Here is a 25,744-nt window from a genome sequence, read left to right as displayed (position 1 = left end):
ACTACCACCATCGCTACCACCCTCTACCACCATCACTACCACCCTCTACCACCATCACTACCACCCTCTACCACCATCACTACCACCCTCTACCACCATCACTACCACCCTCTACCACCATCACTACCACCTCCAACCACCATCACTACCACCCTCTACCACCATCACTACCACCCTCTACTTCCACCATCGCTACCACCCTCTACCACCATCGCTACCACCCTCTACCACCATCACTACCACCCTCTACCACCATCACTACCACCCTCTACCACCATCACTACCACCCTCTACTACCATCACTACCACCCTCTACCACCACCACTACCACCCTCTACCACCACCACTACCACCCTCTACCACCATCACTACCACCCTCTACCACCACCACTACCACCCTCTACCACCACCACTACCACCCTCTACCACCACCACTACCACCCTCTACCACCACCACTACCACCCTCTACCACCACCACTACCACCCTCTACCACCACCACTACCACCCTCTACCACCACCACTACCACCCTCTACCACCACCACTACCACCCTCTACCACCACCACTACCACCCTCTACCACCACCACTACCACCCTCCACCACCACCACTACCACCCTCTACTACCACCCTCTACCACCACCACTACCACCCTCTACCACCACCACTACCACCCTCTACCACCACCACTACCACCCTCTACCACCACCACTACCACCCTCTACCACCATCACTACCACCCTCTACCACCACCACTACCACCCTCTACCACCACCACTACCACCCTCTACCACCACCACTACCACCCTCTACCACCATCACTACCACCCTCTACCACCATCACTACCACCCTCTACCACCACCACTACCACCCTCTACCACCACCACTACCACCCACTACCACCCTCTACCACCACCACTACCACCCTCTACCACCACCACTACCACCCTCTACCACCACCACTACCACCACTACCACCACTACCACCCTCTACCACCACCACTACCACCCACTACCACCCTCTACCACCATCACTACCATCCTCTACCACCACCACTACCACCCTCTACCACCACCACTACCACCCACTACCACCCTCTACCACCACCACTACCACCCTCTGCCACCATCACTACCACCATCACTATCACCCTCTACCACCATCACTTTCATATTTTTCTACAAACTTATTCTTAAATCGTGTGTTTCTGACATTCTTTACCATAGGGCTGGCACTAGAAGCTTTCTTGGGGCCCATAGTGGCTTACTTAGCAGTTAAAAGCACCAAAAACAATGGAAAAATAGGGTTACATTCCTAAGAGCCCTCCAAAAGCCAAACAATTTTTTTTAGACCAACAGATCTTACAAAAATAAAAGTAAATATTTAACTGTAATTTATTGTTATGATGTATTATGTTGTTTTTACTGCTTAAGACTACAAATGCAACAAAAATAATAGTATTTCTTACCTTAAATTGTGGGTGCTGGTGTTTGTGGATGATTGTGAAGAGAGTGAGAGTTATGTTGTGGTCCTACTGGGCTGAGGTGGATGGTAGAGGTTCTGGTACTGAAGTTGATGGTTGTGCATAAATCAGTCAAGTCAGTAAGTCAGTCAACTTAGTAAGTCAGTCAGTAATACAGTCAAGTCAGCCAAGCTAGTCAGTCAAGTCAGTCAGGTCAGTAAGTCAGTCAAGTCAGTAAGTCAGTCAAGTCAGTAAATCAGTAAGTCAGTCAGTCATCACACAAACTCATATTTACTCACATTTACCTAGCAGAGAATGGTCCTACACATGCATGAACCCAAGGCTGTGACAAGGGTGGTGGGATTGGTGGCGGGGGATGGTGGTAGGTCTCTCCCATTGACTCAGTGGTCTAACCCACAGCCAGGCAGAGTGTATCCCACAGGTGACGCTCCAAATATTTTCCCCTCCCACAAACTGAACTGTGTTAAGTTAATTTTACGAAGTGTTGTACAAAAATATTATGCCGCAATTCTTCAGTAGTGCTATAACTAAAACCTGCCAAACAAAACCGTGTTAAACGATGGTCTGCTGTACATTTAATCTCATTAGTAAATTGGTATTTGAGCCATGTATTGACCAGGCCTGCAGTTGTGTGTGGCTGTGTATCCGGGGTTAAGTGTCTTTGGTGTCATGTTTTAACCAGGTGTCACTAATAATGATGGAAATTGAAGAATGAAGCACTAATGCAACATTTGGGAATCTTTATTAAGGAAACATTTTGCCAGCCAGATGTTTCACAGGTCTCATTCTGCAACTTGTGTGTTGTCTAAGCCATTTACACCACAGTATGAAAGTTACCATTGCATTTATTGCACTCTAGGAGTGCAGTTGTCATCACTATGTTTACTCAGGCTCTGACACTGCAGTTAAATACAGAGACATCACTAACTTTATGCACTAGATGTGTTCAAGGACCATGGCTGCCATGCTTAGTTAAATCAGATCACCAGCTCTTAATTCTGCTTAATAAGAATTTTTTTTTGTTAATTGCACATATTACATAAGGTCAGTGTATGTTGCACATACAGTGATGGAGTGAATAATGGTGAAAGTTTTTTCTTTTTCGGGCCACCCTACCTTGGTGGAAAATGGCTGATGTGTTAAAAAAAAAAAAGTTGCACATACAATACAGAATTACAAATAGAAATGAGACATCGCATAATGTTTCAAATACGTCCAATAACTCTGCAAACTACATTGAAATGTTGAAATATGCAATAAAGTTTTTGTACCACTGGAAAAAAGTTCTTACTGTGTCCTTTCAAGAGAAAGTAAACTATTACTGAGAGGAAGCAAGATGGAAACTGACAATTTGAAGCAACTTTACTATTGCAAAGTCATAGAACACTGCTGTGTTGTGCCCTTGTTTTTTTTTTTTTTATATAGGGTGGAAAAACTTGCCATGGCATCTTATGTATATACCTCTGATGAGTTTTGTGAGTTTTCCCACTCTCACATCCTGGCTTTGGGTCACCTTGTGTGGTGCTTACCTGCTCTACCTGGCTGTCATCTTCGATTTTTTTTATGGGGGTGGACTGCTATGCCAACAAAAGGCCCCAGTTAGATAAACAAAAGCTCCACTGAGCAGGTCATGTCATGACCAAGAAGCAGCTGCATGGCAGTGAAGAGAGCAGAGTACTCTGCATGGACACAGTCGTGACCTTGGATCAAGGGCGCACCTGATTAAATCACTGACATAACTCTGAAGATGATCCTAAGGAGCTGTTGAGAGGGTCAGCATATAATTAAGGATCCATGTCTGGATTTCTCCTGACAAATAGTTAACAACATAGTCTAAGACCCATGTCAAGAGAATTTTTTTTATTTCTCCTGACAAACAACCACCACCACCACCACCACAGTAAGTGTATGGGAAGTGCTAGGAGTCCATGTGGCTGCCTCCCCATTATACAATGCCTCCCAGCTGCTCACAATTGGAAAATTCCTTTGAAGACTGAAATTGACCATCACCATCAATCAACAGGTCGAAGAAGATGGCAGTCTGTTGCTGGGAAGAAGCCGTCGCGAGTGCGTACGCTGGATGCCTGAGCAGCGTCTGCAGATCTACCATGCCTGCTGCGAGTTGGGGCCAGTCAAGGCTGCGAGGGAAATGTCCCGCAAGTTTGGCAGAAAGTTAAATGAATCGACAGTGAGGAGCATTCATAAAAGTTATGTCATAAGACGATGAAGAGTGCTCTAGCACCATGTGCAGTCACCTGTTATATGTATAAGGTAATACATGACACTTGTGAGCAAACAGACACATTGGGGCAATGTAGCACTGTACACAAATAACCCGCACTTAGAAGAAAGAAGCCTATGATGATGTTTTGGTCCGACTTGGGCCCAAGTGCAGGTTATTTGTGTATTGTTCCAGTCATGGTATTGTGCCTTGTTTTTATTCTATTTGTAGCACTGTATGCGGCCCTCTTGTCATAGGTGCAAGATAGTACAGCACATATAACTTCAGCTTATCAAACGTCCATCATGTGAATACCATCTTAAGTATTAGCTCTCATATAATAGTCTGCTGGACAACTAATTTTTTTGCAGCGATTCGTGAGTTCACGATCACTTGTTCATGATTCTTTCTATTTCTCTTTCCCACTCTCTGCTTCCCTGCTCCTCTCCCACACCCTCATTTTATCCCATTGTCTTTTTCCTTTTCTCTCTACTCATTTTTCCCCCTTTCTCCTGTACTCTTTCAAGTTCCACAGAAAAAAGTGCCTCAAGTGAAAGGCTTTAATAAAATACAAAATTCTATCATTATTCATTTACAATTCTGTCATTACGGTAGTCTTCGACTTCCACATTGGGGACCTCCTAATACAGGAAGTCTTCAACTTACGAACATGTTGGGGACTGTCTGTAGTGTGTAAAATAATACATAATAATGATATTGTACACATTAATGATGTAATAATGATATACTCAATACCAAAGATTCTCAACATGTTTGTAAGTCAAGAACTTCCTGTATTCATTTACAATTAGCACCATGTTGGGAGCCACATGACCTGCTGTCTGGCCTAACATGAGAGCTTGTATAAGTCAAAGTTGAATATTCTATCAGCATTCTCCTCAGTCCATTTTTGACTGCTGTTTGAAATTACATTGTGAAAGTGGTGTTGCATGTGTGGCTTGTTGTGCAAGCCCTTGTGAACTTCAACAGGTGCTCAATAATTACAAAATGCCATATTATTACAGTAAGAGCTCTCCTAAACAGCTCCTCTCTATATATATTGTCATTTTTTTGTGAATCGGACTAAAAATTCCATTCAAAATTGCATAAAGATCTTTCCATGCACTGTTCAGTTTTTATTGTAATTTTTCAGTTGCATTTACACAAAAAAAATTGCATTACATATTCATAAAACACACATTGACACACCCATTTTTTTTTTTCAAGTCAAACAGAGGAGCCGCTGACCTCTTTATAATCACCCTCTAGAGCAGAATTTTTTTTTTTAACGAACAAAGGAGCCAGTGACCTTGACTTCATAAGAAAGCTTACTTTATTATTATTATTATTATTATTATTATTATTATTATTATTATTATTATTATTATTATTTAACAACAGTTGTCTCTTACTGAAGCAAGGTAACCTGAAAAAAGAAGAAATGTAAGTTGTTTCTTTTTGTACATTTAGTAATGTATACAGGAGAAGGTGTTACTAGCATCTTGCTCCTGGCATTTTAGTTGCCTCTTATGACACACATGGCCTTCAGAGGAAGCATTCTTCTCCACTTCCCCATGGAGAATTATTATTATTATTATTATTATTATTATTATTATTATTATTATTATTATTGGCACAAGTTCAGTCATATATTTCCCAGTATAACAGGGAGGAGGGCTTTATTAAATTATTACTTTTATTAGGAAGCAGTAAAACATACATTGTCATACAGTTAATTTGGAATGACAGATAATTAGGCTTGATTCCAGGAAGGGAAAGGAAGGGCAACTTTCGTTGTTGCATGAAGGGACTTTCAGCAGCATCAAGGTTTATGGAGGACTGGCCTTACTTGTATCTGGTGATGGTGTACTTGAAAGATGTGTAAGATAGCTCTTGATCCAAGGAATTGGAGCTTCTCTGCCCCTTGGTCAAATCTGATTACCTCCTCTTCTACAGCCAGTGTATGACACTCCTGTAGGCTTAGAGTATCCCCATTCATATAATAATAATAATAAAAATGGTAATGAATAACTAAAGTGTAATAAACACATGTCAGTGCTCAGTAATAACCCACATTGAGACAGGAACTCAGGAGATTAATTGATCTGTATATTTCAACCCCTTTTGGGATCCTCTTCTGCTGATGAAGAGAGGATCCCAGAAGGGGATCGAAATATACAGATCAGTTAATCTCCTGAGTTTGTCTCAGTGTGGGTTATCATGAGCATAAATGGTAATCATTATGTTACAGCTATAAGTAAGACGTGTACAACAGCTGAGTACCTTTATTGATAATCTTGTCAACAATAAAGATGCCCAAGTGTTGTATTTGTGTTTTACTCAATAATAATCTGCTGTCAAGTCCATTTCCTCTCATGCTCCTGAGAGGTCACAGTGTTCTGGGTGTTGCTTGAAATGTGAAGTTAAAAGAATTAGAAAAAAAAATCCTACACAGGTAACTGAAATTCTTCGTATCTCTCTACAGACAGAAGATCCGTCCCAACCAGGACCAATGAATGAGAAGCTTGAAATGACGCGCTCACTAGAGGCGGCTGGCTCGCACAGAGTGTCGTCGCAAGCAAGACCCACGAACGAGACGTTTGTAGCGACTTGCTCACCAGATTTGTCCGGCTCGCCCAAAGGGTCGTCGCAAGGAATATCTATGAATGAGAAGTTTGTCATGACTCACTTCCTAGAGGCATCCAGCCTTCACAAAGCATTGTCGCAAACATCGTTTGTCGACATTGGAACCCTTGACTTGTCATTTCCCAAGAGATTTTCCAAATCTCTCATCAAAAAGATTCTGACAACGAGGTTCATTCCAGACACACACTGGAAGCCTCCGCAGCGACAGTTTGGCAAGTACAGGAGGCGCGTGCCAGAAAAATTCTTCAATAACGAGCAGTACCCCACACTGCGGTACAGCACTGTACAGGACGGTCTGTACTGCGCTCCATGTGTCGCGTTCCAGAACACTGATGCTATTCTTGTTGGTAAACCACTTCAAGACTGGAGTAATGCCATCCGCCATACAAGCTATCACTTGCAGTCAGAGGGACACAAATTTGCCATTAACATGGCAGCAAAGTTTCTGAGCAGTTTTGAAAGCGAAAAAGTGGGCAGTGAGAGTTCTTCAGAATTTTCCTTGGTTATTACTGGGCAGGAAACATCTGGTAATGCTGTCAGAGAGGGGCCTCCATCCCCTTGAAATATTACAGTATTTATATTCAGTACTGCCTCCATCCTCTTGAAATATACAATATTGATATTCAATACTGACAAGACGAGGAAATACACATGTGCAATACCTGGGTATCTGTTAGAAGACCGTTTGCCAACCAGTGACATTTTTCAGTTCAGTATGGAGATGATATACAAAGACAGCAAAAGATGAGGTAACAGTCCCTCTGTCTTGCAGAACTATACACAGAAGACAGTAGACGATGAGGTAGTGAGTCCCTTAGTCTTACAGAACTATGTATGCATCATCTATTGTTTTCATATGACATCTCAGTATTGAATTGAAAAGGCTTCTGGTTGGTGATATCTAATGGTTATAATTCTAACCATAGTTTTTAAAGTGGTGGAGTGGTAAGCCAGTGGAAGGCCTTGGTCAGATGACCAAAAGCTCCAGCTGCAGGTCATCATATGACTAAGACCCACATCAGAAACACTTGTCCGGTTTCCTGACAAACTTTACCTAACCTACTGCATCGTGAAACATCTTTAAATACAGGAACCTGGGTTTTTCACGTTTGTATATTTCCTCGTCCTCTTGAGATGCTTCACACATCGTCAACTACTTGCCTAACTTATGGTTAATGCAGAAAAAAATCTTGGTTGCAGAGCCAGGTTTTGTTGTGGCATTGTTTTGCTTTATTTAGAGCTTAATCAGAATTATACAGCTGTATCAAGATTATACAGCTGTATCAAGATTATATAGCTGTATCAAGGTTATACACCTGTATCAAGATTATATAGCTGTATCAAGATTATACAGTTGCATAAAGATTATACAGCTGTTCTGTATATAGTAATAACATATTCTGCAGGCCTTTTCACATGTTCAATTTTGGATTCACTTTTTCAATTTGTATTGACAAAAAAAGGCACTATACAGAGGAGCTTTAATAGAGTTGACTGTATAAAGCTCTTCACAGAGCCTAATATTATCACAAAGCTTGATATAAAGCTGTGTGTATATTCTTCCTTGTTGACAGTAATTGTTTGTGCCCATTCATGGCTGATGTTCTCTCAACATTACATCCCCTTCAAGAGGGGTATTGATGATGGTGAAGGGCTTTTGATCCAGGGAATTGGAACTAGCCTTCCCTTCCTCAGATCAAGCCTGATTGCTGCCATTGCCCAGGTACTACATGACCCTTCTGGGTTTAGCACTTCCCCATAAATATATTAATAAATGCTACCTGTCTTTCTTGTTTATTAATTTGTTAAGATTGTTGTAATTTATTTAAAATAGAAGTTTCTAAACCAGTTTTATGGATGGCAGGTTTCTGAGCATTCAAATGTAATCATTTCACAGAATGAGCTGGATTTGAACACATAAGGGTTGTAACCCAGAGTTAAAATAATATCATAGTGACATTCAGGCGTGCATGCAGACAGCCCATTGTTATGCAGAACATTTTGAGTAGACTTAGTCCTATCTTATGACTAAAAAGGCAGTAACTTAGAACACTGCCATGGGTTCAAATCCTTCCCTGTCTGTGTGTACTCAACTACATAGTTGAGCTAGGAAGGGTTGAGTCACAGCGCCTGTGTGCAAGGGTGAGTTATATATTCACGCATTGGTAATGATGTAAAACATTGAATTTATTTGAGAATGTTCTTGAAAATACCATAGCAACAAGTTGAGCTACACAATAAAGGGGACTTGTTGATTTTAATTGAAACACAAATAACCCCACGCATAAAAGAGGGATGGTCATGACTACTTGTAAGTGGTCCAAGTTGGACCTAAATGTTGTCATAAATTTCCTTCTCCTATGTGTGGGTTTTTGTGTATTGTTCCAGTTGCAGTACTGTGCCTTTTTGTTCTTTTAATTGAAAGGTTTGGTGCTGGTGTTGATTGTGATGTATGCTTGCAAAAGTGTTGCTAGAATGTCTGACGATTAACATGTATGATATACCAAGCAGTATGCTGAAGCGCCGTAACCCTAGAGAGGCATGTCTGGAAAGTCTTCATCTGTTATATATGGGTATGGTGTGCCTGTTGATGACAAATATTGAATTATAATGGTTCTAATCATGATTTATTGTTAATGGAAAAATTAAACACATGCATAATAATGCAATACTTTATTGACTACATTTCACCCACACAGTGGGCTTTATCAAATAACAAACAAATCTTTACACAGATAACCTGCATATAGGAGAAAGAAGCTTAAGAGGACATTTCGGTCCAACTTCGACCATTTACAGTCATCATCCTCTTCAAGGGGGGCTCCTTGGCGTGGTGAAGAGGCTCTTGGTCTGAGGAATTAGACCTGTCGGTCTCCTTCCTCAGACCGAACCTAATTACCCCCCAATGCCCCCTTCCCTCTCCCATCCTCCCCTTTTTCCTTTCCTCCTCCTCCTCCTCCTCCTCCTCCTCCTCCTCCCCACCCCTCCCTTTTGCCCTTCCTTTTTGGCCTTTGGGATTTTTTCCCACAGGCACGCTAGTTCCTAGGTAGGGGAAAGGGCACCGGGGTCCATCCCATTCCGTTGAGGTGCTTGGGGGTGGCGTAGTTTGCTGTGGAATCTGGATTGCCTGGGGATGTCCCGATCCCTCTCTGGTATCCTGGAGGGTGGCTTTGGGTGTCTTTCGAGCGATGGGTGTATCTCTGGAAGCCACCTTTCGGATTCCGGGGGTGGTGGCCGAAGGAGGTATGCTTTGTGGCGGATATCTGGCCGCCCTCTCTTGTCCACCGAGGTAGCTTGGCAGATGTGAGATTGCTATCCCGGATTGCTGGTTTACTGGCATGATGGGTAGGGTATGGCACGGCTTCCATGCTGCATCTGTGCTACTTGCGATGCTGAGGTCCTCTTGGGCGCGGAGGGAGATTTCTGGCCCTTTCATTCCTCCTGGGAACTATCCCTCCCTGGTCCCCCCTTTTTTTATTCTTTTTTTTATTTTTATTTTCTTTTCTTTTTTTTTCTTAAAAACAAAAAGAAAGAAGTAACCTAACCATGGAGTACCCAGTCCATGACCCGCTACCCCCGGGCCCCTTATTGTTACCTCACCCTGTTCTGACCTCGCCTCGTCTTTTGGCCACTCTTCGGACATTCCTAAGGCCCCTGTACCTCTTGCTGGTGCTGTTTCCTCACCTGCTTCAGGTACCGGGGCTTCCACTGACTCCTTCGATTTGTCTGACCTCCGCTCTCCTTTGACTATGCTTCCGGCTTCTCCCTCTACGGTGCGGCGATTTTCGAATCGCCGGCCCGTCCCATGTTGGGCCGACTCTGGTCCCACTTCTGAACATCAACAACAATCTCCTAATGATGTTACTTCGTTACCTTCCCTTTCTACTCGGAAAAGACCGACACGTCATGCACTTCCTCTCCACACTCAGTTTCAGACCACACAATGGACTAAATTCTTTACATTAAGACCGACTTCTTCTACTGCCTATCTTTCTGACCATAGTATTGGCAAAGCGCTCCTATGCCACATTGGTAGAGATATTTCCTTTCATGCTCTTAAGAGTGGTACATGCATCATCACAGTCCAGAATGCTACCCAAGCTCATGATCTTTCTCTTCTTTCACATATCGATACTATTCCTATCACTATCGAAAAACATCATTCCCTCAATTCTTGTAGTGGTACTGTTATTCTGCCCCCATACCATAGTCCAACAGAATTTCCAGACATGTGGCACTGACATTCTTGAACAGCTGGAACTCCAAGATCTCCCAATTCTCAAGGTAGACGCTTATGTTCTTCCTGCCCGCGGGCGAAGACGATACCCTTGCAATGTGGCTCATTTAACTTTTGACAGCTGTGAACTCCCATCCTCTGTTTATGTAGCAGGACATCGGTTACAAGTTCGGAAGGCGATCCCTATACCGCAACAGTGTAGGAATTGCTGGCAATTTGGCCACCCAGCAAAATATTGCAGATCTATAGCCGAATGCCCAGTCTGTGGTGCCGATGACCATTCTAATATGTCTTGCAGTTGACCTCCCTCTTGCCTTAACTGTCATGAGGCTCACCCTTCGTACTCTCGCCGTTGCCAAGTCTACTTAAATGAGCGGGAAATTCGTTGCCTCAAAGAGGCAGAAGGTCTCCCTTATGCTATGGCAGTTTCTCATCTCCGCCTCCAAGGGAGACTGCCCCGTGTTTCTTATTCTCGTGTTTCAAAGCGTCCTCCCACTTCTGGGGTCACATCTTCTGCAGCCTCCTCTGTGGTTGCCAGTCCCATAGTCTCCTGTATCTAATTCTTTTGCTGTCCTTGGCTCAGACGTCCCTACTTCAACTCCTCAGTCTGTCCTCACTTCTTCGTGTCCTCCCTCACAAACCCCGGTATCGACAAGACCTCGTACGACACCTCCTCCCAATCATCCCTCTACTTCTCAGAGGCCCAAAAAATCTCCTTTAACCCCTCCTTCCCTTCATCCACCTCCACATTTTACCTTCCCGGCCTCTGTACCTGAGTCTTCCCCTTTCACTGGCTCTGTTACAAGTGTGGAGGTTCATCCTCCTCCTCGTACTGTGCCTTCCTTCCCTGTCCCCTCCCAAGTTTCTTCCTCTTCTGCCACCTCCCAGGTTTCTGCCTCTTCTGTCCCCTCCCACACTTCTCAGTGCCCTCCACCCTTTCGCCCCCCCCCCACCTTGGTACAGTCCATTACAGCTCCGATCTTTACTCAAACTCCTCCTCCTTCCATCTCCATTATTGTCTCCCATACGACTTCTCTGAACTCCGAAACACTTGAAGCAATCTCTGAATATATTGCAGAGACCAAACCATCAATGGACACTGATCCACCCTCTGTTCCTTCTCTTTCCTCTTCTCCATCTGCGCAACTCCTTTCTTCACAACGCACCGTTCCTTCGCTACTTGAACGTTTTCCTTTGCCACCGCATGTGGACTTTTCTAACCCCTCTAGTCCGTAGGTACCCTTACCTGCAGATTTCAGGTATCTTTATCATTGCCAATCATCTCCTATTTACAGTGGAATATTCGCGGCCTCGGGTAATCGGGGTGAACTTCAGATGTTGCTCTCCCAGTTTTCCCCTGTTGGTGTTTGCTTACAGGAACCGAAAATTACACTCTGCCGTTATCTATCCTATCTCAGGCTATAATTTATTGTATTCTTCAGATCCTTTTCCTGATGGGACCTTTAATGAAAGTGCACTTCTTCTACACACTGATATTCCATACCATCAGCTATTCGTTCGTACTTCGCTGCATTACACAGCAGCCCGTATCCACTTGCATAGGTGGTATACACTCTGTTCTTTGTATCTCTCTCCTTCTCGGGCATTATCTATCCCAGATGTTGCCTTTCTTGTTTCGTCATTACCGCCACCACTTCTGTTACTTGGCGATTTTAATGCCCATCATTTCCGGGGGTCTCACTGTGATTCCTGACGCATTCAGTTAGAGGCTTTTCTTGTTACCCACCCCCTCCATGTTTTAACCCTTAAATGGTCCAAACAAATATATACGTTCACTCGCGTAGCGCCCCAAATTTTTTGAGGAAAAAAGAAATCTTTTCTTTTAAAAGGAAAAAAGAGCATATGGTGCCCAGGCATCCCCAATTACAGTGGAACCCCGGTTAACAAACTTTTTTCATTCCAGTAGTATGTTCAGGTGCCAGTACTGACCGAATTTTTTCCCGTAAGGAATATTGTGAAGTAGATTAGTCCATTTCAGACCCCCAAACATACACGTACAAACGCACTTACATAAATACACTTACATAATTGGTCGCATTTGGAGGTGATCGTTAAGCGGGGGTCCACTGTATTTTAATATGGAACACAGTGAGTGCACACACCCATTCTCTCATGTCTACGTGACTCAGGCTTATTGTGGCAATGTTGAATGAATGACAAAGAAAACATATATACGTTTGGGGCGCTACGCGCGTGAACGTATATATACGTTTGGACCGTTTAAGGGTTAAATACAGGTACCCACACCCATTTTGATCCTCGGACTCATACTCTCTCTTGCATCGATCTCTGTCTGCTCTTCCTCCGCCGCATTAGACTTCACCTGGTCTGTTCTCCCGGATTTACATGACGGCGATCATTTCCCAATCATTCTTACTTCCCCTTCATATTCACCACCACTTTGTATCTCACGCTGGCAATTTGATCAGGCAAATTGGAACCTTTACTCACAACTAACTGTTTTTAGTGAGGTTCCTTCTTCGTCCTCCATTGATGAGCTTTTACACCTCTTCTCGTCCTCCGTTTTAACCGCAGCTTCTCATTCTATACCCCAAACTTCGGGCAGGCATTCTCAGAAATGCGTGCCTTGGTGGTCTCCTGCTTGTGCTCGTGCAGTACGTTTGAAACGCGCTGTGTGGGGCAGGTACCGGTACAATAGAACCACGGATAGACTTCTTGATTTTAAGCAGAAGTGTGCGATCGCTCGCCATGTCATCCGTGACGCTAAACGCACTTGCTGGCGAGATTATGTCTCCACCATCACCTCTGCTTCCTCTGAGTGCAGCCTGGAAAAAAGTACGAAAACTGAGTGGTAAATATCCTCCTGAGCTGGCTCCTGTTCTGCGGGTTGCCGGTGTTGATATATCAAACCCACTAGATGTTGCCAATGAAATTGGCAATCATCTGGTCCGTATTTCTCAGGGGCTCCATCTATGCCCCTCGTTTCTTTCCTCAAAGTCTGCCAGAGAGTTAGCACCCTTGGACTTTTCTTCTCTCAGAGAAGAACAGGATAATGTGCCTTTTACACTTAAGGAACCGGAGGCAACATTCTCAGCTTGCCGATCATTGGCAGCTGGGCCCGACGACATTCATATTCGTTTGCTACAACATTTACATCAGTCAGCCCTTGCAGTCCTATTACGCCTTTTCAATCTTGTTTGGTCACAGGGAGTTCTCCAACAGCTGTGGAAATCTGCCATTGTTCTCCCTTTCCTCAAACCGGGTACTACGGGACATGAAGCCTCCCACTGGAAACATAAACACATATACAGTTTAATGTGATCCTTTATTGACAACGTTTCGCCCACACAGTGGGCTTTTTCAAGTCACACATAGATCTACCTGGGGTGGAAGGTACGGGAGTATTTATAGTCAGGTTCAGAATGTTAAGGTCAGGTGGAGAATGCTGCATCTGATGATATACCGGGTGGGGTTATAGTCTTGGGTATCTTGACAGGGGTATTGGACAAGTTGTGAGTAGACCTTCTGTTGTGTTCTATGTTCTTATGTGGGATAGCGATGAAGAAGTTTCTTGGCGAGTGGTTCAGCTATGTTAAAGAAGCCGTTGTTCTGGTTGAAATTGTTGGTTATAGAGATAAGCGATGATTCCAGGATTCTTCGGTATTGAGTGTTGTCTTCTGTGGCGATAAGTCTTGAGTTCCTGTAGTTAATTAAATGGTTGTGTGAATTGCGATGTTGTAATTAACTACAGAAACTCAAGACTTATCACCTCAGAAGACAACACTCAATACCGAAGAATCCTGGAATCATCGCTTATCTCTATAACCAACAATTTCAACCAGAACAACGGCTTCTTTAACATAGCTGAACCACTCGCCAAGAAACTTCTTTATCGCTATCCCACATAAGAACATAGAACACAACAGAAGGTCTACTCACAACTTGTCCAATACCCCTGTCAAGATACCCAAGACTATAACCCCACCCGGTATATCATCAGATGCAGCATTCTCCACCTGACCTCAACATTCTGAACCTGACTATAAATACTCCCGTACCTTCCACCCCAGGTAGATCTATGTGTGACTTGAAAAAGCCCACTGTGTGGGCGAAACGTTGTCAATAAAGGATCACATTAAACTGCATATGTGTTTGTTTCCATTGTGTCGGTATTTTATACCATTTATTTTCAAGCCTCCCACTATCGTCCCATTGCTCTTACCAGTGCAGTTTGCAAAGTGATGGAACGCCTGGTAAATAGACGTTTAGTGTGGTATTTAGAGAGACACAACAGTCTCTCCACTCGTCAATATGGCTTTCGTAAGGGCCGTTCTACCATAGATCCCTTACTACGCTTGGATGCGTATGTTCGTAATGCCTTTGCGAATAACCACTCAGTTATTGCCATATTTTTTGACCTTGAGAAGGCATATGACACAACTTGGAGGTATAATATTTTGGCCCAAGCTCACTCCTTAGGCCTCCGAGGCAATCTACTATCCTTCCTTAAGAACTTTTTAACTGACAGACATTTTCGTGTTCGGGTTAATAATGTGCTCTCCCCGGACTTTATCCAAGCTGAAGGTGTCCCCCAGGGATGTGTTCTGAGCACACTTTTTCTCCTTGCTATAAATGATTTGGCCTCTAGTCTTCCATCCAATATTTGGTCATCACTCTGTTGATGACTTCGCTATTGCATGTGCAGGCGCTGACTGTCACCTCATTACAGTTTCTCTCCAACATGCGGTCGACCGTGTTTCCAATTGGGCCACCACACATGGGCTTAAATTTTCCAGTACCAAAACTCACCAAATTACTTTCACTAGACGCTCTGTCATTTCCGATCATCCTTTGTACCTCTATGGCTCCCGTATCCCTGAACGTGATAGTCAGGTTTCTAGGCCTCCTCTTTGACCGTAGGTTATCCTGGAAACCTCACATTACCTCTCTGAAGGCAACTTGTCACAGCCAGCTGAACCTTCTTAAAACCCTTGCTCATCTTTCATGGGGAGCTGATTGTCGAACTCTCCTTCGCCTACATTCCACCCTCATTTTATCGAAACTTGATTATGGTGACCAGATCTATTCAGCGGCCTCTCCTGCTATTCTGTCTAGCCTTAATCCCATTCATCACCAAGGATTACGTTTATGCTTTGGTGCTTTTCGCTCTTCCCCTGTTGAGAGCCTCTGTGCAGAAGCGAACGTTCCATCCTTATCCGATCGCCGTGATTCTCATTGCCTTCGCTACTATGTACGCTGTTATGATCTCCGCAATCTTTCCATTTATAGAATGGTCACCGATATTAGTAGACATTCTTTATTTGTTTGCCGCCCCTGTTTGCGCTGTCCCTTCTCCATTCGCCTACATTCGCTCGTCTTCTCTTCAATTACCACCTCTCTATGTTCATATAGCATCTCACTTTTCCCTACCCCCCTGAGAAGTTCCAGCTGTTCGAGTCTGTTCTTTCTCACTCCCTTGCTCGAAAGCCCAACTGTCTACAGTAGCTTCCCGCTCTCTTTTTCTTGATCACTTCCACTCTCATTCTCATGCCATTGCAGTGTACACAGATGGCTGTAAGTCTTCTGACGGTGTAGGATTCACAGCAGTGTTTCCGGACTGCGTTGTATGAGGGCATTTACTGTCTTTGGCTAGTATCTTTACTGCTGAATTGTATGCCATTCGTGCAGCACTTATCCGTATTGCATCTATGCCTATGTCATCATTTGTGGTTGTCTCAGACTCCCTTAGTGCTTTACAGGCTATACAGAAATTTGGTACACCTCACCCCTTAGTCCTCCGTATCCAACTTTGGCTACGCCGCATCTCTTCCAAGCATAAAGATATTGTTTTTTGCTGGGTCTCTGGTCATGTTGACGTACAGGGCAATGAACAGGCAGACACTGCTGTGCGGTCAGCAGTACATGACCTACCAGTTTCATATAGAGGTGTTCCATTTATGGACTATTTTGCTGCAATAGCTACCCACCTTCACACCCGTTGGCAACAACGTTGGTCTACTCTGCTCGGTAACAAACTTCAACCTGTTAAACCGAGTATAGGTTACTGGCCATCTTCTTGTCACCAGTGTCGAGGTTGGGAGACTACTCTCTCCCATCTTCGCATTGGCCATACTCGTCTTACTCATGGTTATCTCATGGAGAGGCACCCTGCTCCTCTCTGTGAGAATTGTCAGGTTCCATTATCAGTTAGCCACATTCTATTAGACTGCCCACTTTATCAACGAGCACGCAGAATATACGTACCTCCAACATCGTCTTCGCTCCGCTGCTCTCTCTTTACCTTCCCTTCTCGCTGATGGACCCACCTTTCATCCGGACTCATTGACTTTTTGACAACAACTGACTTCACAAACTCTAATGATACCTTCAGCCCTTTCTGCCTCAATCTCTTGCTGCCCTCTACCCCCGCACTATCCCCTGCCCCGCTGTTTTCTGTAACCTACTGATCATCCCTCCCCCCTTCTACCGCCCAATACCCTCGCTTCCTTCCCTACCCTGCAGCGCTATATAGCCCCTGTAGCTTAGCGCTTCTTTTTTATTATAATAATTGTAATACAGTCATCATAAGTGCTCTATGGGTGCGTTATTTGTGTATTGTTACAGTCATGGTACTGTGCCTTTTTCTTCACAAACAGATCTACCTGGGTACAGAGTACATGAGTGTATATGTAGAGTGGAGAGTCAGGTGGAGAATGTTGGGTGGGTTGATATTGAAGAACATGTGAAGTAACAATCACTGAAGTGACTGTGAGGCTTGTCACTATTATGTTTGACCAGCCACAGCTATGTCACTAGGCTTCAAGGGTCATGTCATTCCCCAGGTGCAGCAATGAAGGATGCTGCATCCCAGGTGCATCAGCCAAGGATGCTGCATCCCAGGTGCATTAGCCAAGGATGCTGCATCCCAGGTGCAGCAGACAAGGATGCTGCATCCCAGGTGCAGCAGACAAGGATGCTGCATCCCAGGTGCAGCAGCCAAGGATGCTGCATCCCAGGTGCAGAAGCCAAGGATGCTGCATCCCAAGTGCAGCAGCCTAGGATGCTGCATCCCAGGTGCAGCAGCCAAGGATGCTGCATCCCAGGTGCATCAGCCAAGGATGCAGCCAAGGATACTGCAGCCAAGGATGCTGCATCTCAGGTGCAGCAGCCAATGATGCTACATTGCAGGTGCAGCAGCCAAGGATGCTGCATCTCAGGTGCAGCAGCCAATGATGTTACATCGCAGGTGCAGCAGTCAAGGATGCTGCATCCCAGGTGCAGCTGCCAATGATGCTGCATCCCAGGTGCAGCAGCCAATGATGCTGCATCCCAGGTGCAGCAGCCAATGATGCTGCATCCCAGGTGCAGCAGCCAATGATGCTGCATCCCAGGTGCAGCAGCCAATGATGCATCCCAGGTGCAGAAGCCAAGGATGCTGCATCCCAGGTGCTGAAGCCATGGATGCTGCATCCCAGGTGCAGCAGCCAAGGATGCTGCATCCCAGGTGCTGAAGCCAAGGATGCTGCATCCCAGGTGCAGCAGTCAAGGATGGTGCATCCCAGGTGCAGCAGCCAAGGATGCTGCATCCCAGGTGCAGCAGCCAAGGATGCTGCATCCCAGGTGCAGCAGCCAAGGATGCTGCATCCCAGGTGCAGCAGCCAAGGATGCTGCATCCCAGGTGCAGCAGCCAAGGATGCTGCATCCCAGGTGCAGCAGCCAAGGATGCTGCATCCCAGGTGCAGCAGCCAAGGATGCTGCATCCCAGGTGCAGCAGCCAAGGATGCTGCATCCCAGGTGCAGCAGCCAAGGATGCTGCATCCCAGGTGCAGCAGCCAAGGATGCTGCATCCCAGGTGCAGCAGCCAAGGATGCTGCATCCCAGGTGCAGCAGCCAAGGATGCTGCATCCCAGGTGCAGCAGCCAAGGATGCTGCATCCCAGGTGCAGCAGCCAAGGATGCTGCATCCCAGGTGCAGCAGCCAAGGATGCTGCATCCCAGGTGCAGAAGCCAAGGATGCTGCATCCCAGGTGCAGAAGCCAAGGATGCTGCATCCCAGGTGCAGCAGCCAAGGATGCTGCATCCCAGGTGCAGAAGCCATGGATGCTGCATCCCAGGTGCAGCAGCCATGGATGCTGCATCCCAGGTGCAGCAGCCAAGCATGCTGCATCTCAGGTGCAGCAACCAATGATGCTGCATCCCAGGTGCAGCAGCCAATGATGCATCCCAGGGGCAGCAGCCAAGGATGCTGCATCCCAGGTGCAGCAGCCAAGGATGCTGCATCCCAGGTGCAGCAGCCAAGGATGCTGCATCCCAGGTGCAGAAGCCAAGGATGCTGCATCCCAGGTGCAGCAGCCAAGGATGCTGCATCCCAGGTGCAGCAGCCAAGGATGCTGCATCCCAGGTGCAGAAGCCAAGGATGCTGCATCCCAAGTGCAGCAGCCTAGGATGCTGCATCCCAGGTGCAGCAGCCAAGGATGCTGCATCCCAGGTGCATCAGCCAAGGATGCAGCCAAGGATACTGCAGCCAAGGATGCTGCATCTCAGGTGCAGCAGCCAATGATGCTACATTGCAGGTGCAGCAGCCAAGGATGCTGCATCTCAGGTGCAGCAGCCAATGATGTTACATCGCAGGTGCAGCAGTCAAGGATGCTGCATCCCAGGTGCAGCAGCCAATGATGCTGCATCCCAGGTGCAGCAGCCAATGATGCTGCATCCCAGGTGCAGCAGCCAATGATGCATCCCAGGTGCAGCAGCCAATGATGCTGCATCCCAGGTGCAGCAGCCAATGATGCATCCCAGGTGCAGAAGCCAAGGATGCTGCATCCCAGGTGCTGAAGCCATGGATGCTGCATCCCAGGTGCAGCAGCCAAGGATGCTGCATCCCAGGTGCTGAAGCCAAGGATGCTGCATCCCAGGTGCAGCAGTCAAGGATGGTGCATCCCAGGTGCAGCAGCCAAGGATGCTGCATCCCAGGTGCAGCAGCCAAGGATGCTGCATCCCAGGTGCAGCAGCCAAGGATGCTGCATCCCAGGTGCAGCAGCCAAGGATGCTGCATCCCAGGTGCAGCAGCCAAGGATGCTGCATCCCAGGTGCAGCAGCCAAGGATGCTGCATCCCAGGTGCAGCAGCCAAGGATGCTGCATCCCAGGTGCAGCAGCCAAGGATGCTGCATCCCAGGTGCAGCAGCCAAGGATGCTGCATCCCAGGTGCAGCAGCCAAGGATGCTGCATCCCAGGTGCAGCAGCCAAGGATGCTGCATCCCAGGTGCAGCAGCCAAGGATGCTGCATCCCAGGTGCAGCAGCCAAGGATGCTGCATCCCAGGTGCAGCAGCCAAGGATGCTGCATCCCAGGTGCAGCAGCCAAGGATGCTGCATCCCAGGTGCAGCAGCCAAGGATGCTGCATCCCAGGTGCAGCAGCCAAGGATGCTGCATCCCAGGTGCAGCAGCCAAGGATGCTGCATCCCAGGTGCAGAAGCCAAGGATGCTGCATCCCAGGTGCAGAAGCCAAGGATGCTGCATCCCAGGTGCAGCAGCCAAGGATGCTGCATCCCAGGTGCAGAAGCCATGGATGCTGCATCCCAGGTGCAGCAGCCATGGATGCTGCATCCCAGGTGCAGCAGCCAAGGATGCTGCATCTCAGGTGCAGCAACCAATGATGCTGCATCCCAGGTGCAGCAGCCAATGATGCATCCCAGGGGCAGCAGCCAAGGATGCTGCATCCCAGGTGCAGCAGCCAAGGATGCTGCATCCCAGGTGCAGCAGCCAAGGATGCTGCATCCCAGGTGCAGAAGCCAAGGATGCTGCATCCCAGGTGCAGCAGCCAAGGATGCTGCATCCCAGGTGCAGCAGCCAAGGATGCTGCATCCCAGGTGCAGAAGCCAAGGATGCTGCATCCCAGGTGCAGCAGCCAAGGGTGCTGCATCCCAGGTGCAGCAACCAGTGATGGTGCATCCCAGGTGCAGAAGCCAAGTATGCTGCATCCCAGGTGCAGCAACTAATGATGGTGCATCCCAGGTGCAGCAACCAATGATGGTGCATCCCAGGTGCAGCAGCCAATGATGCTGCATCCCATGTGCAGCAGCCAATGATGCTGCATCCCAGGTGCAGCTGCCAAGGATGCTGCATCCCAGGTGCAGCAGCCAAGGATGCTGCATCCCAGGGGCAGCAGCCAAGGATGCTGCATCCCAGGTGCAGCAAAGGATGCTGCATCCCAAGTGCAGCAGCCAAGGATGCTGCATCCCAAGTGCAGCAGCCAAGGATGCTGCATCCCAAGTGCAGCAGCCAAGGATGCTGCATCCCAAGTGCAGCAGCCAAGGATGCTGCATCCCAAGTGCAGCAGCCAAGGATGCTGCATCCCAAGTGCAGCAGCCAAGGATGCTGCATCCCAAGTGCAGCAGCCAAGGATGCTGCATCCCAGGTGCAGCAGCCAAGGATGCTGCATCCCAGGTGCAGCATCAAGGATGCTGCATCTGGAGGTAGAAAAATACGAATGCTTCTCTTGAGGTCCACCTCAGGGAAACTGCAGCATATAAGAGCAAAAGTATGTGTAGGCGATAACTGGACCCCCGAGGAAGTGGCAGGTTGTGGAAACTGGGCAGAAGTGTTGAAGACACGAAGTGAAGCATACTGGTTGAAACAGCAACACGAGATAAAACATCCTCATAGAGTAATATCACCAACATGGTGCTGCAGATATGTATAAAATACTTGAAGTAATAAAAATTACTTGAACATAGTGTAAGGTCTCTTATAAAGCCATTCTATGTAGTACATTTTTTTTTGCAAATGCAACTCAAAAAGTGTAGAGGTGTTCAAGAGGAAACTGGACAAGTATCGTGTGCTATTCAATTTTGGATGCACTTTCTCACTCGTATTTACAAAAATTATATAGAAGAGATTTATAAGAACTGTATTTACAGAATGATGCAAAAATCCCATGTAAGATGGTCATTAACCCTTAAACTGTCCAAAAGTAGATCTACGTTTTTTCAACATTTGAAAGTATGTAAAAAAATGTAAATTTTTTTTTTTTTACATTTGAAAACGTGTAAAAAAAACTTGATCTACTTTTTTTTTTTGTTATTGAAAAATGTAAAAAACCCGTTGATCTGCTTTTGGAGCACTACGCATGTGAACGTAAATCTGTTTGGACAGTTTAAGGGTTAAAATGACTATAACAAGAAAAGGCACAATACCGTGACTGGAACAATACACACCCCACACATAAAAGAGAGGAGCTTACGATGATGTTTCGGTCCGACTTGGACCATTTACAAATTCACAGCATAACTTTGTAAATGGTCCAAGTCGGACTGAAACATTGTAAGCTCCTCTCTTCTGTGTGCAGGTTATTTGTGTATTGACTGTTCCTGTAACAAGAACTGGATAGACTGAGAAAGGTAGATGGAATTTAATGTAGTTAAGTGCTGTGATAGACGTGAAGGACATGGAAAGCAATCCACACGAATAAATTGTGTTGGTTGACCTGGGTGGTCGTCACTGGCACCTTGACCTGGGTTGTCAACACTGACACACTGACCTGGGTGACCAATACTGAGAGGTTATTACCATAAACTCACACTGCATTAATGAAACAGTGATCAGTTCCTAGTGACTCCGGCCAACTTTCAAAATTCCCTAACTTTCATATCAATATTCAGTAATGAATATTAAAATGTACTGCTCCATAACCTGTGTCAATATAGAGTAGTAAGAATTAGGATTAGTCTGACCAAAATGCCGAGGCATTCTAGTGGCTTTAGTAATTAATATTTTGTAGGATGCAAACCACACATTGTAAGCTTTGCAAGGATATAAAAATTTTCATTTAAAAAAAAATTCTGGTATTAGGTCTATCTAGTCCTATCTTGATGGAAGACTATAAAATTAATTTTATTTAATTTCTTTATTTCTTTTCATAATACATGTATACAATGTGTGACTTACATGTTATAAAATATTAATTACAAAGAAAGTCACTGACATGCCTGAGCAGGTGGTTGTGGCAAGAAGGGTAAAACAGAAGGCTCTCTCCCCACCCTTCACTCCCTCAGAAAAACAGGATCAGAGAGAAACATGAATTAACAGGTTAATTAAATGCAGAATTAGCTGAGAATGCTGTAGATTCTATTAGTTACAGTCCTGTGTATAGGAGGGCCCTGTTTGTGCGGCTCGTAGGTTCCTGACCCAGTATTGTAAGCAAAAATTGCCGGTGGGTGGAAAGAGTTCATTTTCTTTTTATCAAATGTGTCTCCAACATACAGCTTCATGTAACTAGGCATAAAAAACATAAAGTAAAATATATACACAGTACATACAATACTTGCCTTAAAATATGGTGCCAGTTACCCTTCCCTTAAGCAACTGTTGCGGAAATGTGGGAAAGGTGGTAAAAGTACCGAGCGTAATGAACAACGGCTCAGTTGAAAGCCAGCGAAAATGTGGAACACCGAAAAGTGTGTGCTGAATATATGGGGCCTTCATGTATAGTGAAATTTTTGAGGGTCCTCCTGTATAGAGAAATTGTATTTTGTAAATCCAATTGAAAGGTTCATCTTAAACTATAAAAGCATGTGAAAAGGCCTTTGTAATATGTGCTATTCAATGTTATATGCATTTGTTAAATTGCATTTTCAGATAAATTGCAGAGAGCTTACTGACTCAGCTGTCTTGCTAAGTTCCTCTGTATTTTGCAATTTTTTCGTAAATGTAATTGAAAAAGCACATCCAAAATTGAACAACACTTGGAAAGCCTTCATAGTACATGCCATTCAATTTTTTATGTACTTTTTCGATCATTTGTCAAAAAAAAAAAAAATGGAGAGGAGGTCGATAAAAGAGAAAGCCAACTGCACATCTGACAAAGGCAGATGCCAGCTGGCCAGTCCTTACAAGGAGAATTAGCTATGTTGTACAGGAAGTCCTCAATTTACGAACACATTGGGTACCTTCTGTATTGTGTATAATAATGATGATATACACAGTAATGATATACAGAAGATTCTCAATGTAAGTTGAGGACTTACTGTATGTACTTTACCTGTGCAGTATTGTAGCCCTGGGGAGTTGCACTCTCAGAAACTTTGAGTACCAAACAAGCATCAGTGGGGAAAAAATTGGAGAAAACACTACAGTGGAAGCTTTTTTTTTTTTTACATGTAACTTCATGAATATAGATGTCGTTAAATTTTGTTATTCTTATTGGTATATACTAGTTGAGGATGCTTTGATTGTTTTAATTTTTAAGTTTATCGGTTTTTGTCATTTGTTGGAGGATTCTTGTTTTTTGCTTGTGTTGTGATAACCAGGAGTGTCAGGCCAGACTGTGTAAGATCATGTATGACCTACCTAGTTTGGGCCAGTAGGCCTGCTGCAATGTTCCTCCATTCTTATGTTCTTAATAAACTAATGTATGACACTATAACTTTGCCAAACTAATGTATGACCTGACCACACTAATTTATGGCCATGTATGACCTGGCCAAACTGATGTATAACCATATATGATCTGGCCAAACTGATGTATGACCTGACCACACTAATTTATAACCTGGCCACACTAATGTATGACCATGTATGACCTGGCCACACTAATGTATGACTGTGTATAACCTGGCCATGTTCCTCATATATTCACAATCATTATTGATGAATTTTCTTGATGGTGTAGCTTTTAATGGATAGACAGTGTGCCAAAATTTATATATATATACAGGTCTCCCTCAACATTCACGAGGGTTAGGGGATCAAGAGCCTCGCGAATGTTGAAAAATCGCAAATGTTTGGTGCCCCAATATATTGTAGGGAAATATAATACAATACTGCTTCCTTAGCTTGTCGAACCATGAACAATCATAAAATACATGAAAACGTCGTAAATTGTACTAAATACAGTGGACCCCCGCATACCGATTTTAATCCGTGCAAGAGGGGTCATTGTTATGCGAAATAATCGGTATGCGAATGAATTTTCCCCATAAGAAATAATGGAAATCAAATTAATCCGTGCAAGACACCCAAAAGTATGAAAAAAAAAAAATTTTTTACCACATGAAATGTTAATTTTAATACACACAAACTGAAAAAGGCATGCACACTTACATGACACTTACTTTTATTGAAGATCTGGTGATGATTGATGGGATGGGAGGAGGGGAGAGAGAGTGTTAGTGTTTAGAAGGGGAATCCCCTTCCATTAAGACTTGAGGTGTCGAGTCCTTTTCTGGGGTTACTTCCCTTCTTCTTTTAATGCCACTAGGACCAGCTTCAGAGTCACTGGACTTCTTTCGCACAACATATCTCTCCATAGTGGCCTGTACCTCTCGTTCCTTTATGACTTCCCTAAAGTGTTTCACAACATTGTCAGTGTAATAATCACCAGCACGGCTTGCAATAGCTGTGTGAGGGTGATACTCATCCATAAAGGTTTGCACTTTCAGCCACATTGCACAGATTTCCTTAATCTTTGTAGTAGGCAACTTCTTCAATTTCTCTCTCCCCTCCTCTGAACCAGTTTTCTCAGGTCTGGCCTCTTGCTCTTGAAGTTGATCTATCAGCTCATCAGTGGTTAGTTCTTCATTGTCCTCCTCCACCAACTCTTCCACATCCTCCCCACTAACCTCCAACCCCAAGGACTTTCCCAATGCCACAATGGATTCCTCAACTGGCATAATCCTCTCAGGGTTAGCCTCAAACCCTTCAAAATCCCTTTTGTCTACACATTCTGGCCACAGTTTCTTCCAAGCAGAGTTCAAGGTCTTCTTAGTCACTCCCTCCCAAGCCTTACCTATAAGGTTTACACAATTGAGGATATTAAAGTGCTCTCTCCAAAACTCTCTTAGAGTCAGTTGAGTTTCTGAGGTCACTACAAAGCACCTTTCAAACAGAGCTTTTGTGTACAGTTTTTTGAAGTTTGCAATAACCTGCTGGTCCATGGGCTGCAGGAGAGGAGTGGTATTAGGAGGCAAAAACTTCACCTTAATGAATTTCATGTCCCCATAAAGTCGCTCTGCCACGTCTGTAGGATGACCAGGGGCATTGTCTAACACCAGGAGGCACTTAAGTTCTAATTTCTTTTCAGTTAGGTAATCTTTCACATTGGGGGCAAATGCATGGTGTAACCAGTCATAGAAAAAGTCTCTAGTGACCCAAGCCTTACTGTTTGCCCTCCACAGC

The 25,744-nt window shown here is 45.1% G+C and overlaps 1 protein-coding gene across 5 annotated transcripts in view; it reads left to right on the top strand.

Annotated features, from left to right (window-relative positions):
• The window catches only part of LOC128687294 (protein bric-a-brac 2), a 273,407-nt gene that overhangs the window by 133,829 nt on the left and 113,834 nt on the right, over nucleotides 1-25,744 (top strand). The window contains exon 5 of one of the 5 annotated variants that reach the window (XM_053774677.2): nucleotides 6,192-8,138. The exons of the other annotated variants lie outside the window; for them this stretch is intronic. Within the exon in view, the coding sequence (XP_053630652.2) occupies nucleotides 6,192-6,914 (723 nt within the window). The 3' untranslated portion in view covers nucleotides 6,915-8,138. Of the gene's footprint in view, nucleotides 1-6,191; nucleotides 8,139-25,744 lie in introns of those variants that run through there. 5 annotated transcript variants of the gene reach the window in all.

This window comes from Cherax quadricarinatus, chromosome 62 (assembly GCF_038502225.1).
Source record: "Cherax quadricarinatus isolate ZL_2023a chromosome 62, ASM3850222v1, whole genome shotgun sequence".
NCBI classification, from domain to species: domain Eukaryota; kingdom Metazoa; phylum Arthropoda; class Malacostraca; order Decapoda; family Parastacidae; genus Cherax; species Cherax quadricarinatus.
The sequence above is the reverse complement of the archived record's forward strand: the minus strand, read 5'-3'. Positions and strand labels throughout refer to the sequence as shown.